The sequence below is a fragment of the Elephas maximus genome, chromosome 1, assembly GCF_024166365.1.
Source record: "Elephas maximus indicus isolate mEleMax1 chromosome 1, mEleMax1 primary haplotype, whole genome shotgun sequence".
Classification (NCBI taxonomy): Eukaryota; Metazoa; Chordata; class Mammalia; order Proboscidea; family Elephantidae; genus Elephas; species Elephas maximus.
The window spans coordinates 27,736,432-27,753,737 of NC_064819.1; the positions used below are offsets into that span (position 1 = coordinate 27,736,432).

Here is a 17,306-nt window from a genome sequence, read left to right on the forward strand (position 1 = left end):
CTGTAATGCCCTCATTCAGGATTTCAGGAGTCAAATCAATCCCCCAGCATGGGGACAGAGGAATGGTTTCCAGGCTATCTGTCTTATCCTGCCCCTTCATTACTCCTGAACTATGGAGTCAGTTGGGGTTTTGTTGGTGAATGTTTGGACTCAACAAAAATCCAACTAATCAAGTAATACTTATTGGACATTAGATGGTGTCATGAATTGAATTGTGTCCCCCCAAAATATGTGTCAACTTGGTTAGGCCATGGTTCCCAGTATTCTGTGGTTGTCCTCCATTTTGTGATTGTAATTTTATGTTAAGGAAGATTACAGTGGGATTGTAACACCCTTACCAGGTCACATCCCTGATCCGTAAAGGGAGTTTCCTGCACTACCTTTTATCTCTCAAGAAATAAAGGGAAAGGGAAGCAAGCAGCGAAAGGGGACCTCAGACCACCAAGAAAGGAGTGCCAGGAGCAGAGCGCGCCCTTTGGACCCAGGGGTCCCTGTGCGGAGAAGCTCCTAGTCCAGGGGAAGGTTGATGAAAAAGCCAACAGAGAAAGAAAGCCTTGCCCCGGAGCTGATGCCCTGAATTTGGACTTTTAGCCTGCTCTACTGTGAGGAAATAAACTTCTCTTTGTTAAAGCCATCCGCTTGTGGTATTTCTGTTATAGCAGCGCTAGATGACTAAGACAGACGGTCACATAAGAAAACAAAATTACTATGATCAGTAAGCAAGCACAAGTAAGCCCAAGCTTACCTTGCTCACTGGGTCATCCCTCCCAGTTGGGTATTGTAAATTTGAAAAGAGGCTTTGATTCTATAGGAAGGTGCTGTGGAGATGGGAGACAGACACCAGCCATACCTAGAAGCAGAATCTTTGATGAGGTGAAAAATATAAAATTGTTCACTACAGATGACCTGGCAAGCAAGGTAAGCATCCTGCTTACCTTGCTTATTGGATAATCCACCCCTGTCTGGGTAATGGAGAAAGAAATGGAAGAAGGGGTGGAAAAGGACACACACCCCTACTTCACCCAGAAGGAGGCATTGGAGCAGGAAAGAAGGGGTGCATAGGGGTCACAGACCACCGACCTCTCTCTTCCACCCTAACCCTGCACCCTCCTCCTTTGTCCCCCTTCCTTACCTTCCACCTCCCAGGGTCCAGGCTTTGCTCTTCCTGCCTGGGCTACTGACGACCTTAAGGCGCCATAGGCGGCCCCGCGCACCCCTGCCCGCGGTACAAGGAGGCGTCAGTGGGAGGTTAGGCCCCTTTCCAGTTCCCTCCAAACCGACTGGACCACCCTGAATGGCCAATTTGGTATAGATTTGGGCTGTTTTGCTTTGGGTCTCTGGGGTCCGGTGCAGTTTCGAGCACGCTCCTTTCCTCTTCCCCCCTGGCACCGCTGAGCCCTCGGGACTAGTGGGCGCAAGCTGGGGTCCGAGGGCTCCCCCACTTCAGGGGCGCCTTTGTCCGGAGTCTGACTCTGGTCGGCTGCCGCGGTCTCCGGGGAGAAGAGGCGCGGCCAGCCAACGCGGCCGGCCCAGACTCCCTCCTCTTCCCTCCTCCAAACTTTCTTGGAATAACCAAATGTCGAGGCCTGAGATCCGTCTCTGCAGTGTGACTTACGGTTGGAGCAATGCTGTTATTATTAAAACTCAAGAGTAAACATAGCAATTGTTTAGAATTTAGACGAACAAAATATTAATTTGGGGGAGGCGTATTTTATCAGGGACTTTGGTTAGAATTGGTGGTGCATGGTGATAAAAAGTAGGCAACTTTAAAATAAAGAAGTAGACAACTTTCAATCACTTTTAGTATTAAGTTCTCTACAGTCAATGCACCCCTCCACTGGCTACACCGGATACCTCTCATCGCCCCTCACCTAGTACTGGCCTGCAGCCAATTGACTTGGATCTTAATAAGTAAAGAGTTCCCTTAGTCCATTAGGAATCATGGCAATCCCATGTGTGTCAGAGTAGAACTGTGCTCCATGAGGTTTTCAATGGGGGATTTTTAAAAGCAGCTTGCCAGACCTTTCTTCCAAGGTGCCTCTGGGTGGACCCAAACTTCCAACCTTTCAGTTAGGAACTCAGCACCATTTAACCATTGCACCATATAGGGATTCCTAGTGGTGGTCTTGTAAAAGCAACCAAACTCCTTGCCGTGGAATTGATTCCGACTCATAGCGAAACTATAGGAGAGAGTAGAACTGCCCAATGGAGTTTCCAAGGAACACCTGGTGGATTCCAACTGCCGACCTTTTGGTTAGCAGCCCGTAGCACTTAACCACTATACCGCCAGGGTTTGAGCTGCCTTAGGGGTGGGTATCCTTTGCAAATAAAAATAGCCGCGGGGTCTGCCTTTTTACAACTGTGATTGTATCAAAACTGTGGTTGGAGGAGGAGTCAGAGGACAGAAGAAAAGAGAAGGCAAGGGAATGAGGGAAGAGAAAGAGCACAGAGGCATATCAGAGTAAGGAAAACAGAATGGGGAGAATGTACGAGCTGGCAGGAATCTTGAAAACCTAATAAGCCATTGTTTTTTAAAAGTAGAATTTGACCTTAATTTTTATCCAAGTCACATATGTACATAGATTAACAAAAGTCAAGTAGTTCTATAAAGTTTATTACAAAAATCAGTCCTTCCCTGCCCTATCAACTTACATGTCACTCCCAAAGCAATCATTTTTATCTCTTTTAGCTATCGCTATTATTTCCCTCCCAGCTTTTAGAAAGTTGTTTCTTGATTTTTTCACTTTCAGATATTATCCACTGATTTCCTGCCATCAAGGGTGAAGATTTAGCTCTTTTATGTTCTTCTGAGAGGGTACAACCCTGACGCACACCTTTTCCGACTTTAAACCATGCAGTATTCCTTTGTTCTGTTCAAATGACTGCCTCTTGCTCTATGTACAGGTTCCTCACGAGCAAAAGTAAGCATTCAGGAATTCCCATTTTTCTCAGTGTTATCCATAATTTATTATGATCTACACAGTCCAATGCCTTTGCATAGTCATTAAAATACAGGTAAACATCTTTCTGGTATTCTTTGCAGCAATGACATCCCTTGTTGCACCTTCTCTTCTAATCCGTCTTGAGCTTCTGGCAGTTCCCCGTCAGTACACTTCTGCAACTGCTTTTGAATGATCTTCAGCAAAATGTTACTTGTGTGAGATATTAATGATATTGTTCAATAATTTCCACATTCCATTGGATCACCTTTCTTTGAATGGGCACAAATTTGGATTGCTTCCAGTCAGTTGTCCAGGAAGCTCTCTTCAAACTTTCTTTACATAGATGAGTGAGCACCTCCAGCGCTGCATCCATGTGTCAAAACATCTCAATTGATAATCTAACAATTCCTAGAGCTTTCTTTTTCGCCATTCCCTTCAGGGCAGCTTGGACCTCTTCCTTCCGTACCATCAGTTCTTAATCATATGCTATCTCCTGAAATGGTTAAACATTGACCAATTCTTTTTGGTACAGTGACTCTGTGTATTCCTTCCACCTTCTTTCGATGCTTCCTGCATTGTTCAATATTTTTCCCGTAGAACTCTTCAGTATCGCAACTCGAGGCTTGAAGCTGGACTATATGATGAGGGACATGGCTTAAGAATTGGAGGAAGACTCATTAACAACCTGTGATATGCAGATGACACAACCTTGCTCACTGAAATTGGAGAGGACTTGAAGCACTTACTGATGAAGATCACAGCCTTCAGTATGGATTGCACTGCAACATAAAGAAAACAAAAACCTCACAACTGGACCAACATCATGATAAACCAAGAAAATATTGAGGTTGTCAAGGATTTCATTTTACTTGGGTCCACAATCAAGCTCATGGAAACAGCAGTCAAGAAATCAGATAACATATTGCATTGGGCAAATCTGCTGCAAAAGACCTCTCTAAAGTGTTAAAAAGCAAAGATATCACTTTGAGGACTAAGGTGTGTCTGACCCAATTCATGGTATTTTCAATCACTTCGTATGCATGCAAAAGCTGGACGATGAATAAGGAAGAATTGACGCCTTTAAATTATGGTGTTGGCAAAGAATATTGACTATACTATGGACTGCCAGAAGAACAAACAAACCTGTCTTAGAAGAAGTACAGCCAGAGTGCTCCTTAGAAGCAAGGTTGACAAGACTTTATCTCACATATTTGGACATGTTATCAGGAGGGACCAGTCCCTGGAGAAGGAGATCCTGCTTGATAAAGTAGACAGTCATCGAAAAATAGGAAGATCCTCAATGAGGTGGATTGACACAGTGGCTGCAACAAGGGGCTCAAGCGTAGCAATGATTGTGTTGCACATAGGCTAGCTATGAGTCAGAACCGACTTGATGGCACCTAACAATAACAAAAACGTATTTTTCTGACCCCACCCAGGCATACTTCTCTTCCTCTCAAATGCTTTTCAATCATACTTTTTTGTTAAACTAGTATTCTGTCACAATATTATTTCTATTTGAATATTATTCGTAGAGTACTCTGATTGCATTTATTTTTTGTTATCCCTGAAATTAATAATTGTCTTGGTTTTCATTTTGTTTCTATGTTCCTATCTAATTAATTCCCAAACTCTGTTCGAAATGTGAATCTCCTCTCCGTACCCTCAACTTCATCAGGTAACCTCTCAGCTCCCTTTGTTTTTCCCTTGGGGTCATCCCCTCCTGGAGCCTTCTGACAGCAGCTCCAATTGGACAAGTTTCTAGCTAGCTGGCTGCTCAGTTGATGCTATAGGAGCTGGCAGTTCTCCAGCATTCTGGCAACTCCCTTCGTCTCTGTTTTGTGTTGGATCTCCTACTTCCGGAGTTCCGTGCCTTCACTATACTGGGCTTATTCCTTTGGATTTTGTTTGTTTTGTTTTTTAGCATATCATCTAGTAGCTTACTGAGAAATGGATATATGGCCAGGGTGGAAGAGCAGGTGGTAGTAAAAGTTTGGCTGTTTGCATGGCTTGAATTTCTTGCCTGCAGAGCTTCAGCCAGCATCACTCTCCCACAGAATATCACACTAGACCAAGGGATCAAATTTATAGCAAAGGAGTTACAGCAGTGGAGATATGACCACGAGATTCCCTGGTCCTATCAAATACTGCATCACTCAGAAGCTGCCACCCTGACAGATTAATGATACGGCCTCTTCAAGATGCAGGGTAGTGTCAGCTTGAAGATGCTGTCTTGCGAAGATAAGTCACCATCCACCAGGATGCAGTACATGCACTAAATCAATGACTATTATATAAAGTTGTGGCTCTAATAGGTAGAATATATAAGTCTGGGAATCAAGGAGTAGCAGTAGGAGTAGCCCTGTTTACCATCACTCACATTAAATCAGTTGCCATGTTGTGCTTCTCATCTCCACAACTCAAGGCTCTGCAGGTCTAGAGATTCCAGATGAGGGTTACTTCCATTAAGGGACACAGCAAGAATCCCATTACTAGCGATAGTTGGTCATTTCAGAGGACTTTTGCCAAGAGAGGAGCCCTGGTAGCCCAACGGTTAAGAGTCTATGGCTGGTAACCAAAAGGTTGGTAGTTCAAATCTGCCAGCTGCTCTTTGGAAACCCTATGGGGCAGTTCTACTCTGTTGTATAGGGTCACTATGAGTCAAAATAGACTCGACGGCAATGGTTTTTGCCAAGAGAAGAATGGGAAAAAAAAAAAAAAGCCACTGTTCTGTTCCTCAAAGGGAAATAGAGCTGCTAGTATACAACAGGGATGGTAAGAATATTTTTGACATCCAAGTGATCCATTGGGGCCTCTCTTGGCGGTTCTCTGTCCAGTTTTTACAGTAGATGGACCGGTGCAGAAGCCACAGACTGAGACCAAGGGCTTAGAGTCCTCAAAGATGAGGGCCTGGGTAACCCCATGAGTTGAGTTATCTAAACCAGCAGAGGTGCTAGCTGAGGGTAAGGAGAATCAAGAATGGGGAGTAGAAAAGGAAGGACTCAGTATTAGTTGCATTCCCAAGGCCAGATGCAGTGATGGGGCTTAGTTCTCCAGGGAAAGAGACCAACTAGAATCCTGGAGGACCTTTTCCCATATGTAGGAAACTTTTTATAAAAAGCAAATGGATCCAAGTGTTACAAGGTGTGGATACTATGGTGCCATACTCAGATTCCCTCCTTCTGAACTAAGGCATTCCCAGCTTCTGGTAGAATTGCCTGCTGAAGGCTTGTAGCTGAGTCCCTCCCAAGGAACTGCCTTGAGCCAAAGCTCAACACTGCCTCACCCAAGATTATCCCCAAGGATAATTGAAAGTTCTTGTTCCATGACAAGAGCTTTCTTATCTGAGGTATAAATAATAACTTCACTTTTAATACCTCTGATTTGTTTTCTTATTCTTGAATCATTTCTGCTTCTTCTGGGTTCCCTTATTATTATTTTTTTTAACCTCTTTGTATTCTTCTCTACCTTTCACCTTATAGGCTTTCCTCAAATATCTAGTAATCCCTTGACTATCTGTCCAAATGCAAGTGTAAGACACTAAAAGCTGAAGCTCTGGTTGGGGTTTCAGCTTCTGATGGTTTCTCTTCTGGGGTCATCTGAGTGAGCCATTCCATTGGAGGATCAATCCCTCCATTTCAGTATGTGCATGTATGTATACATACATATATATATATATATATATATATTTTTTTTTTAAGCTGTTCCATTTTCCTGGAGAGGAATCCTCATTTTCCTCTGTATTTGAGGAGTGGGTGCATAGGGTATAAGGCCAGCTCCTGAGTTTGGTAGTGGGCTGAGGGAGCTGGGAGTCCCATTATTCTGTGTGAAGAATTTCAATATCCCTGTGACTGCTGACTGGCACCACTTTCCTCAGCTATGCCTGTCTTCTTAAGTCCACAGTTCCTCTGGTTCAATGTCTTCCATAAATAAATTTCTATTCTTTCTCCTGAAATGAGTGAAGAGCAACTACCAGACTGCATGAAAGTGAAGGAAAGAAACTTCTTTTAAAGGCTTTCAGCCAATCCTGCTATTTCAACCTTTCCAGTAACCACCTTCTAAGCTACTTGTTGGCTATGGTTTTTTAGCCTTTCTGGAGTTTAAAAAAAAAGACAAAAACCTGTTGCCATCAAGTCAATTCTAACTCATAGCGACCCTGCAGGACAGAGTAGAACTACCCTATCAGGTTTCCAAGGAGTGCCTGGTGGATTCAAACTTCAGACCTTTTGGGTAGCAGCTGTAGCACTTAACCACTGTGCCACCAGGGTTCCCTTTCTGGAGTTGTGGCACATAAATTGGCTTGCACGTTGGTTTCCCCATGGCTAACTTTTATTCCAGGTCTCTTTAATTTTTCTAAGTCAGCTACCTATCACTAGTCAATCAGTTTCCCAGCTTCCACCCATTCTCGTTGCCGTTGTGTGTTGATGCCATTTTTCCCTTCTACGGTCATTCCGTGAGGCTTCAAAACAGCAGAGGTAAATACAAGTGTTTAATCCTCTATGTGTAATTGGAAGAGCTTAACCTATTTTATAGATGGAGAAACCGAGGCCCAGGGAGGGATAATGTCTTGCCCCAGGTCACAGAGCAGAGCCTAGCTAGAAAGAAAGTCTCCAGGTCCCTAGGCTAATATTCTTTGTGAACTAACTAAAGAGTTATGAAAGTGGGAGGAATACAGAAATTTCTAGGGTGGTTTTGGGGGTATACAAAACCCATTGCCTTTGAGTCGATTCCGACTCATAGTGACCCTATAGGACAGAGTAGAACTGCCCCATAGTGTTTCCAAGGAGTGCCTGGTGGATTTGAACTGCTGACTTTTTGGTTAGCAGCTGTAGCTCTTAACCACTACACTACCAGGGTTTCCTTGAGGGCTATAGGGGGTGCATAAAAGGACAGCGCTGCTAAGGGTGGCCTGAGGGGAAATGAAGAGAGATGTCCAGAGAAAAAGGAGATAATGTAATTATCTGAAATGTAATTTCACTGTCTTCAAATTCTTTAAAGATATTATCTACAGGAGTCTCTGTGTACACCTCTACTCTATTTCAATCCCGACCCCCACTATTTCTGTTCTATACTCCATTCTGCTCTCAGAGATATAGTATTTCTTAAATGTGGTTCTGCTCAAATGGCCTACATCCTCAATTGCTTTCAATGGCACCCCATTTCCTATGGGATAAATCCAAATCCCTTATTTATTGCAATAATCCAAGTTTCTAAGCTGGGCAGGAAGAGGATGTGACAAAGAAAAGTAGAAGGAAGAGATGGGACCAACCTGACAAAACAAAACAAAAGAAAAACATTGCCGTCAAGTCAATTCCGACTCATAGCAATTCTATAGGACAGAGTAGAACTGCCCCATAGGGCTTCTAAGGAGCGGCTGATGGATTCAGACTGCTGACCTTTTGGCTAGCAGGGAAGAGAAGAAGTTAAAGATGACCCCAATGTAATAAGCTTGGGTGACTGGGGGACATTAGAAAGGGAGAGTCAGAGATGCTGATGAGCTTGGTTTTAACCTGGTAATAATGCAGAGATGACAGCATGAGAGCCAAGCAGCAATGCCCAGCAGGCAGGTGGAAATAGGGGATGAAAGACGTAGCCCTGAGTCACAGGATCTCAGGATTGGTAAATTCCTCAGTACTTCCCAGTCCAATGCTGGAAGAAATGAGAGAATATGACAGCTCCAGGGATCACCAAATCAAAGGGCATCTCTTTAGGATGGGGTCATTTGAGTGGGTTTAAGTAGATGAGAAAGAAGAGCAAGAAGTGTTGCGAAATATTAATGTGTCTTTTTTTTTTTTAATTGAACTTTAGATGAGATTTACAGGACAAACTTTCTTCTTATTAACCTGGTAGGACACCTATTGTTTTATGACATTGGTTAACAACTCCATGACATGTCAACACTCTCCCTTCTCGACCTTCGGTTCCCTGTTACCAGCTTTTCTGTCCCCTCCTGCCTTCTAGTCCTTGCCCCTGGGCTGGTGTGCCCCTTTAGTCTTGTTCTGTTTTATGGACCTGTCTAATCTTTGGCTGAAGGGTAAACCTCAGGAGTGACTTCATTACTGAGCTAAAACGGTGTCTGGAGCCATACTCTGGGGGCTTCTTCAGTCTCTGTCAGGCCAGTATGTCTGGTCTTTTTTTGCGAATTAGAATTTTGTTCTACACTTTACTCCAGCTCTGTCTGGGACCCTCTATAGTGATCCCTGTCAGAACAGTCGGTGGTGATACCCAGGTACCATCTAGTTGTATTGGACTTGGTCTGGTGGAGGCCATGGTGGTTATGGTCCATTAGGACTAACCTTTCCCTTGTATCTTTAGATTTCTTCATTCTCCCTTGCTTCCAAAGGGGTGAGACCAGTAGAGTAGCTTAGATGGCCATTCACAGGCTTTTAAGACCCCACATGCTACTCATCAAAGTAGAATATAGAACATTTTCTTTATAAACTGAGTTGTGCCCATTGAGCTAGATGTTCCCCAAGACCATGATCCCCACAGCCCTCAGTCCAGCAATTCGGTCCCTCAGGGAGTTTGGATGTGTCTATGGAGCTTCCGTAACTTTGCCTTGTACAAGTTGTGCTGGCTTCCCCAGTGTTGTGTCTTACTCTTCACCAAAGTTACCACTTATCTATTATCTATTTAGTGTTTTTCCACCCCTACACCTCTCCTCCATCATAACCATCAAAGATTGTTTCTTCTTGTGTGTAAACCTTTTCATGAATTTTTATAGTAGTGGTCTCATACAATATTTGTCCTTTTGTGATTGACTTATTTCATCCAGCATAATACCCTTCCAGATTCACCCACAATGTGAGATGCTTTGCAGATTCATCATTATTCTTTATCCTTGCCTAGTATTCCATTGTGTGTATGTACCACAGTTTGTTAGGGGTATATAAATATTTCTAATACATAAAATGTTCTTTTTCCTGTCAAAACTGAAAAACGTAATAGCTTGATCATGGCTGTAATATTGGTAACTGTCATAATTTCCTATGGCTGCTATAATAAATTACCACAAACTTAGTTCCTTAATACAACACAAATTTATTATCTTAGATTCCTGGATGTCAGAAGTCCAAAATCAACCTCACTGGGCTAAAGTCCGGTGTCAGCAGAGCTGAAATCTTCTGGAGGCTCAAGAGAAGAATCCGTTTCCTTGCCTTTCCCAACTTCTGCAGGCTGTCCGCATTCCTTGGATCTTGGCCTCTTCCTCTATATTGAAAGCACATCACTCCAACTTCTGGTTCCATCATCAAATCTCTCATTCTGACTTTGACCCTCTTGCCTCTCTTTTATGAAGACCCTTATGTTTATATTGGGCCCTCCCTCTTATGAAGACCCTTATGTTTATATCGGACCCTCCCTCTTATGAAGACCCTTATGTTTAAATCGGGCCCTCCCTCTTAAGAAGATCCTTATGTTTATATCGGGCCCTCCCTCTTAAGAATACCCTTATGTTTATATTGGGCCTACCAGGATAATCTCCCATCTCAAGATCCTTAAACTAACTATCACATCTTCAAAGTCCATTTTACAATGTAAAGTAACAGTCACAGGTTCTGCAGATTAGGACACAGACATCTTTGGGGACTGCTATTCAGCTGATCACAATAACCTTCAGGTAATACTGATAACCCTCAGTTCTTGTTAAGATATGGCCTAAAGAATGAGTGAGTGAGTAAATGAATGAATGAAGACCTTGTCGTGATTCAATGAATAATTATTGAGGGTCCATTATGTGTTGGGTCTTGTTTTAGGCTGTCTTCAGAAAAGATCCCAGGAAATCGGTGCTTATTCTAAAAACATGACCTTGCTTGATCTCAAAGCAAATTCTCTGTCATATTAAAATAAAAAATCGCATCCAGTCAAGTAATTTCTCATCATCACTGAAGAAGAGAAGAAAAGCTTGTTTTCATTCTCCTTACAGGTATCTGGTTGCAATAAAGGCAAACAGAGCAGCAACACACATACAGCCCCACAGGAACCGCTGATTCTGGCCAGGGTCATTGTTTGGTGCTAAGATAGAAGACTTGAAAGTGCTATCAGGAGAAGGCCTCCTGGTTGAAGACCTCACCTGCCTTTCCCAGGTAAGAGGTGATCTCCTGGACTCAGTTATCAGACTTTCAGAACCCACTCTATTCCTGGGCTTGCAAAAGGCAGATGCTGTTGTTACAGGCCACCCAGCTTGAGTTCCCCCAAAGGTTCTAGACCCATGTGTAGCTTTGGGGTCTGTCTCACACGCAATCTGTGAGTCTGTTCCCCATGTAGTTTGTGGGGCGGTCCCCCGTCTGGCCTGTGGGGCTGACCTTCCTGCAGCCTGAGGGTCTAATCCCCGTGTGGCCTGAGGCTCTGACCCTCGTGTGGCCTGTGGGGCTGGCCCCCATGTGGTTTGTGGGGCTGGCCCCTGTGTGGCCCGAGGGTGTGACCCTTATGTGGCCTGTGGAGCTGTCCTCCCTGCCACCTGAGGGTTTAAACCCTGTGTGGCCTGAGGGGCTGACCCCTGTGTGGCCTGTGGGGCTGGCCGCCGTGGGACCTGTGAGGCTGGCCCCTGTGTGGCCTGAGGGTGTGACCCCTGGGCGGCCTGTGGGGCTGGCCCCTGTGTGATGTGTGGGGCTGACCCCTGTGTGGCCTGAGGGGCTGACCCCTGTGTGGTCTGTGAGGCTGACCCCTGTGTGGCCTGTGGGGCTGCACTCCCTGCAGCCTGAGGGTTTGACCCCCGTGTAGCCTGTGAGTTTGCACGTAGGGGACCCACCACTTGTTTAGGTTGTGTGATTGCCCACCCTGTGGGTGGTGACCCTGCTACTTGTATAGGCTGTGCATCTGTTCTCTGTGTGGTCCCTGGGCCTGTTCCTTGTGTAGCCCGTGGGCCTGTTCCTCTTGTAGCCTGTGGAGTGGCCCCCTGTGTGGCCCGTGGGCCTGTTCCCTGTGTGGCCCGTGGGCCTGTTCCCTGTGTGGCCCGTGGGCCTGTTCCTTTTGTAGCCTGTGGAGTGGCCCCCTGTGTGGCCCGTGGGCCTGTTCCCTGTGTGGCCCGTGGGCCTGTTCCCTGTGTGGCCCGTGGGCCTGTTCCTTTTGTAGCCTGTGGGGTGGCCCCCTGTGTGGCCCGTGGGCCTGTTCTCTGTGTGGCCCGTGGGCCTGTTCCCTGTGTGGCCCATGGGCTTGCCTCAGGCACTTGGGCCCTAGCAGTTGCATGGCTAGGCTCTGACACCGTAAGAACACAGTTACGTCCACTTCGCTGAGCCTCTTTGTTTTGGACAAAGGCATCCCCTACACGAGGCGAGGAAATCCCACTCTCCAGCTTTGTCTCAAGGCTTTGTGAGGCCCAGGTACAGATGTGCAGAACGCATGCCTCGCAGTTGGCTGTGTCGTGGGACCCATCCAGAGGCACTTCCACAGTCGCGGGTATCTCTGGAGCCCTCCTGATGCCCCCTCTATAGCATCTCTCCAGGACACGCTGCACCAGGTTTTGCAGAATCGTCATGGTGCTCTGGGAAGAGAACTCGGGCTTCTCAAATCGGGACCGGTAGCACTTCTTACACCTCTGACCAAAGAGCCGCATGAGTACCGTTCCCTGGGACTTCCGTGGCTCCAGGAACATGTGGTAGAGCACCTGCACTTTGGCAGAAGCCCATTTTCGCTGGCATGAGGAACACTGGAAACTGCAGACAGAAGGAAGAAATCAGTGCTTCTTCTTCTGGTCATGGACCTGAAGGAAAATGGGCCTGACCTCGGTCTCCAAGATCCCTGTTAATCCGGAAAAGTTCCCCATCCTATGATTTGGAATGTACCAGTCACTGACAAACAGGAGTGAGAGGGATTGTGTTTCTGAGAAAGCTTTTTTCCCTGTGACCTGCTGAGCTTCTACCCATAAGTCATCTTCAAGTGTGTCTCTTTGCAAGTAAAACATCTCTGGGTGCCTCAGAGAGAAAAAGTTTCTGCCATGTGCCAGGGAAATTTGCTCCTGATAACCACAGCAAACTCTCATGAAGTAGCTACTGCCTTCATATGAGGCAGACACTGTCACTGGTGCTTTGCAGTGTTATTCCATTTCGTCTTTAAATCAACTCTATACTGACAATAAAAATCCAAAACCAAACCTATTGCCTTCGAGTCAATTCCAATCATAGCGACCCTATAGGACAGAGTGAAACTGCTCCATAAGGTTTCCAAGGAGAGGCTGGTGGATTCGAACTGCCGACATTTTCATTAGCAGTTGAGTTCTTAAGCACTGCACCACCAAGGCTCCATGCCAACAATTTAACCCTTAAATAGTTTTCCTTTTATGAATTCAGGCTTAGAGAAGGACCCTTAATATTACTGAGCCCAATATCCACATGAGGAAGCTGAGTCATAAAGGGATTAGGAACTTGCACAAAGCCTAGGTGGTAGAGACATGTTTCTGATTCAACCTTCCCCCTGTCCAAAAAAAAAAAAAAAAAAAAATCCAGACCCATTGCCACTGAGTCAACTTCAACACATAGCAACCCTATAGGACAAGGTAGAACTGCCCTATAGGGTTTCCAAGGAGCACCTTCAAACTGCCAACCTTTTGATTAGAGCCATAGCTCTTAACCACTGTACCACCAGAGCTCCAAAGCCGTCTGAAACCAACCTTGCTTATCTACCACCAGGTAGATTGGTATCACCTCCAATGAGCAACATGGCTAGTTTTGCACCTGGAGAAAGAGACTAGGACCTGAAGCCATAATACTTGGCTGGAGACTCAGATTCATAGTTTGCACCAGGGAAACTTCTCCAAGCCTCAGTTTATAAAAGGAGAACTATTCAAGGGTTATATTGTCAGCATCAAGTGAGAAATGAAAAAATGCTTTATAAACTACAAAATGCTTTTCAAAAATTTGTTGATATTTTTCTAAAAGTGTGCTGGTAGGTTGCTTTTCTGATCTCAGAATGGCTATCAAATCAATTCTTCCGAACAGGAGAAGAACCTTCCTGTTTGGGGGAGTATTAAAATGAGTAAGCCATCATGTACCCCTCAAAGAACTCTGGCTGGTGCAGAGAGAGACACTTACATGGTTCACCGGATTACAAAGCAGAACAAAATCATTGCTACATTGGCTCTGGCCAATAGCTGGAAAACTGTGCTCTGCAGAACCCTAGGAGGCTTCATTTAAACAATAGGCTCTGCAGCTAAAATATGTATCACAACAACAACAAAACCTGTTCCTGTAGAGTCAATCCTGACTGACAGCAACCCTGTAAGACAGAGTAGAACTGCACCATAGGGTTTCCAAGGCTGTAATCTTTATGGAAGCAGACTGCCACAATCTTCCTCCCATGTTGCTGCTGGTGGATTGGAAGCCCAACCCTTCAGTTAGCTGCCAAGTACTTTAACCACTGCACCACCAGGGCTCCTTAAAATACATATTGTTTTTGTTATTAAAATATATGTAAGTGTGTATTTTATATAATGTATAATATGCAAATATACACATATATTATTCATAAATATTATTTTAAGATATGTATGTGTGTATAGAAGTCCCTGGTTTGTGCAAATGGCTAAACATTTGACTCCTAGCCAAAAGGTTGGTGGTTTGAATCCACCCAGACGTGCCTTGGAAGAAGAGCCTGGTGATCTGCCTCTGAGAGGTCACAGCCTTGAAAATCCTGTGAAGCAGTTCTAATCTGCACATATGCAGTCACCATGAGTTGGAATCAACTCAACAGCAATTAACAACAACAACATGTGTGTACAGATGTATATTTAACATCATTATCTTATGTGAATGTAGAAAAAGGAAAGCTTACTTCTGACCAGGAGGATCAGAGAACTCTTTAAGGAGGAGATGGCATTAAGTTGGTTCTTAAAGGATAAGGAGGGGAGAGGAGGGGAGGGAAGGGCCTGCCAAACAGGCAGATCATCATGAACAAGGGCATGGAAGTATGGAAGTCCATGGTGTGGTTAATAGTCCATAAGGAATGGAGCAGAGAGCACCTGAGGTAGGATAGGGGCAGGCAGGAAAGCAGAATAACATGTGAGGTGGAAAATGCAGACTGTAGGTCCCTATGTGTCATAAAAAAAAAAAAAAAAAAAGAGGACTTGATTGTCCAGACCAACAATTCTCACCCTCTTGAAGTGGGGAAGGAATCTGGTCCTGCAACTTGGAGGCCTGCTGGTGGTTAAAGAGAGAGGTAGCCAGCAAGGGGAAGGGCACTACTTAGGGACTCCAGGAACTAGGATTTAGATTTGATTTTTGCATTATCATTCTCTCCTGGTATCCCAGGCCCTCAATAAAAACTATGTTCAACAAGATGGCTTGGTCTTAGTCAATTCTTGGGGCATTAAAGGGAGGACCCAGTTCCAGGCATGGACTGAACAGGACTGGGAGAGGTGTATAGCCTATAGAGGCCAGTCAGGTCTGAGGAGAGAGACCACAGAAGACTGGAGAGGCAGTAAGGGGAAATGAGGTGGTGAGAGAACAGGAGGGCAGACTTATGGAACATGGAGGCTTTGCTCCAGGATTCCCAGAAAGACAGAGAGGGCAACCCAGTAAAAGAAAAAACCTCCTGCAGTTAAGCAAGATGGAGGATGAAAATATCATTGCTTAGACCCTAAAGAGCATTGGTGACCACAGAAGAATGGAGAGCCTAGTGTCATTTCTTCTTTTAACAAGTTCTCAAAGGAGTCCCTGGGTGGGGCAAATGGTTAATGTGCTCGGCGCTAACTGAAAGACTGGAGGTTTGAACCCACCCAGAGGCTCCTCAGAGGAAGGCCTGGTGATCTACTTCTGAAAAATCAGCCACAGAAAACCCTATGGAGTACAGTTCTATGCTGACACACATGGGGTCACTGTAAATGAGAGTTAGCTCGATTGCAGCTGGTTGGTTTGGTAAGTTAAGCCTCTCTGTCCAGGAAAGCCTATGACTTGGCAAAACCCTCACTCACCTGCCAAAGGCTCTCTGCTTGTATTGCTTCCACCCTTGGTCCACAGAGTTTGGCTGAAGCTTCTCATCCAACTTCAGGGTCCATCTGGCCCGGGGTTTCTCCTGTTGGATCAGTTCTTGAAATGTCTGCTCCCATGACTTGATATCCAAAGCCATTCTCCTCCTTGGAGGCCAAGAGCCAATGTAACTTTCTGTTTTACCAGACACCCAGCAAAAGAGGGGAAATGAGAGAGTTTCAGTTTCTGTGTGAACACACATCCGTTGTTTTTTGTTTTTCCATTTTAGACTTTATGAGTGCACAGAGCAAGTCTTTGTTTTGAAGGCAGAGGGCAGCAGAGATTTTTAGGTTGTTAAGAGGCATTCCTGAGAGACATCTGAGTGCAGCGCTCTGTTCTACATCCTGGGGGGACTTCTTTTTCTCTCATTTCTAGAATAGTCAAAGCACTATGTTCAGCACTGGGACGGGGGTGTCATGTAACTAAGAAGTGGTTCCCTGCCCTCACAGATGCTCACATCCTGGTGGGGGGACACGGGCAGCTGGAGAGCATGTGTTACGTGCTCATCTCAGGCACCTGATGAATCCTCTGATGGGTAGTATTCCTGGTCTTTTACAGGTGAATGCCACAAAGGAGCCCTGAAGGTACAGTGGTTAAGCACTTGGTTGCTAACCAAAATGTTGGTGATTTGAACCCACCCAGCGGCTCTGGCAATTGGCTCCTCTAAAAATTATAGCCTAGGAAACCCTATGAAGCAGTTCTACCCTGTTCTATAGGGTCACTGTAAGTTGAACTCAACAGCAACAGGGGTTTTTTGGGCACAGAATGTTGGGGTACCTCACCCAAAGCCACCCAGCTGGTAAGTAGTAGAGGTGAGATTGAACCCAGGTCTGTATGACTCCAAAACCTGCAATGTCCCCACCCACCTCACTCCCTGAGAAGAAGCTGAGATTGGAGTTTCAAGCTGCAGGCTGCCAAGATGGAGTCAGACAAAGACCTAGTGATTTGTTCTTGAGAGGGCTTCTGGATCCTGGGGTTGGCAGGAGACCCAGCTGTGTCCAGGGATTATTTAATCCTGTCATTTGTTATGTAAATTATCTTGCAGGGCAGCACTACAAGCAAATGTGGGAGTCATCTTTTGGTGGCAAGATAGAAAGAATTCCCATTCTTGGGGTGAGAGATTTGGACTAGGTGACTCTTAAGGTCACTTTCAACTCAAAGTTTCTGAGATTCTAGAAAGCAAGCTCTGTCCCCATAGAGTTTATTTCATTTATTTCTCTGGGAAAGTGATTTTTTAATAATAAATAAATGAATACAGAACATGTCAGAGAATTATATAACAAATACTCACCTGTGTACCTTCCTTCCATGTGGGTTTAATTCAAAAAGGACAGGCAGGATGCGTATGTTCGCAGAAGTCCCATTTCAGCTCCCGTGTTCCAGACGGGATCAGCCTAGGTCTTCT

At 45.1% G+C, this 17,306-nt stretch overlaps 1 protein-coding gene across 2 annotated transcripts; it reads right to left on the minus strand.

The window, feature by feature from the left end:
* Positions 1 to 2,604: 2,604 nt before the first annotated feature.
* RTP4 (receptor transporter protein 4) lies at positions 2,605 to 16,044 on the minus strand. 2 transcript variants are annotated; one of them, XR_007516798.1, is made up of 2 exons: positions 15,847 to 15,931; positions 2,605 to 3,721 (listed from the first exon to the last, which is right to left on the minus strand). XR_007516798.1 is itself a non-coding variant. In XM_049880523.1 (2 exons), the coding sequence occupies exons 1-2, from the start codon at positions 15,999 to 16,001 to the stop codon at positions 11,368 to 11,370; spliced, it is 1,383 nt and encodes a 460-aa protein (XP_049736480.1). In that variant the 5' UTR covers positions 16,002 to 16,044; the 3' UTR covers positions 9,964 to 11,367. The 2 variants fall into 2 exon arrangements, 1 of the variants encoding a protein (XP_049736480.1); XM_049880523.1 differs by lacking the exon at positions 2,605 to 3,721 and adding an exon at positions 9,964 to 12,595 and having other exon boundaries at positions 15,847 to 16,044.
* Between the last annotated feature and the right edge of the window lie 1,262 nt (positions 16,045 to 17,306).

Bases quoted from the DNA above. Each gene is read 5' to 3' on its own strand.
- RTP4 (XM_049880523.1), bottom strand. From the start codon at position 16,001: ATGGCTTTGGATATCAAGTCATGGGAGCAGACATTTCAAGAACTGATC. The intron at 12,596-15,846 runs GTGAGTGAGGGT...TTCTGTCTGCAG, and splicing joins AAGCAGAGAGCCTTTGGCAG to TTTCCAGTGTTCCTCATGCC.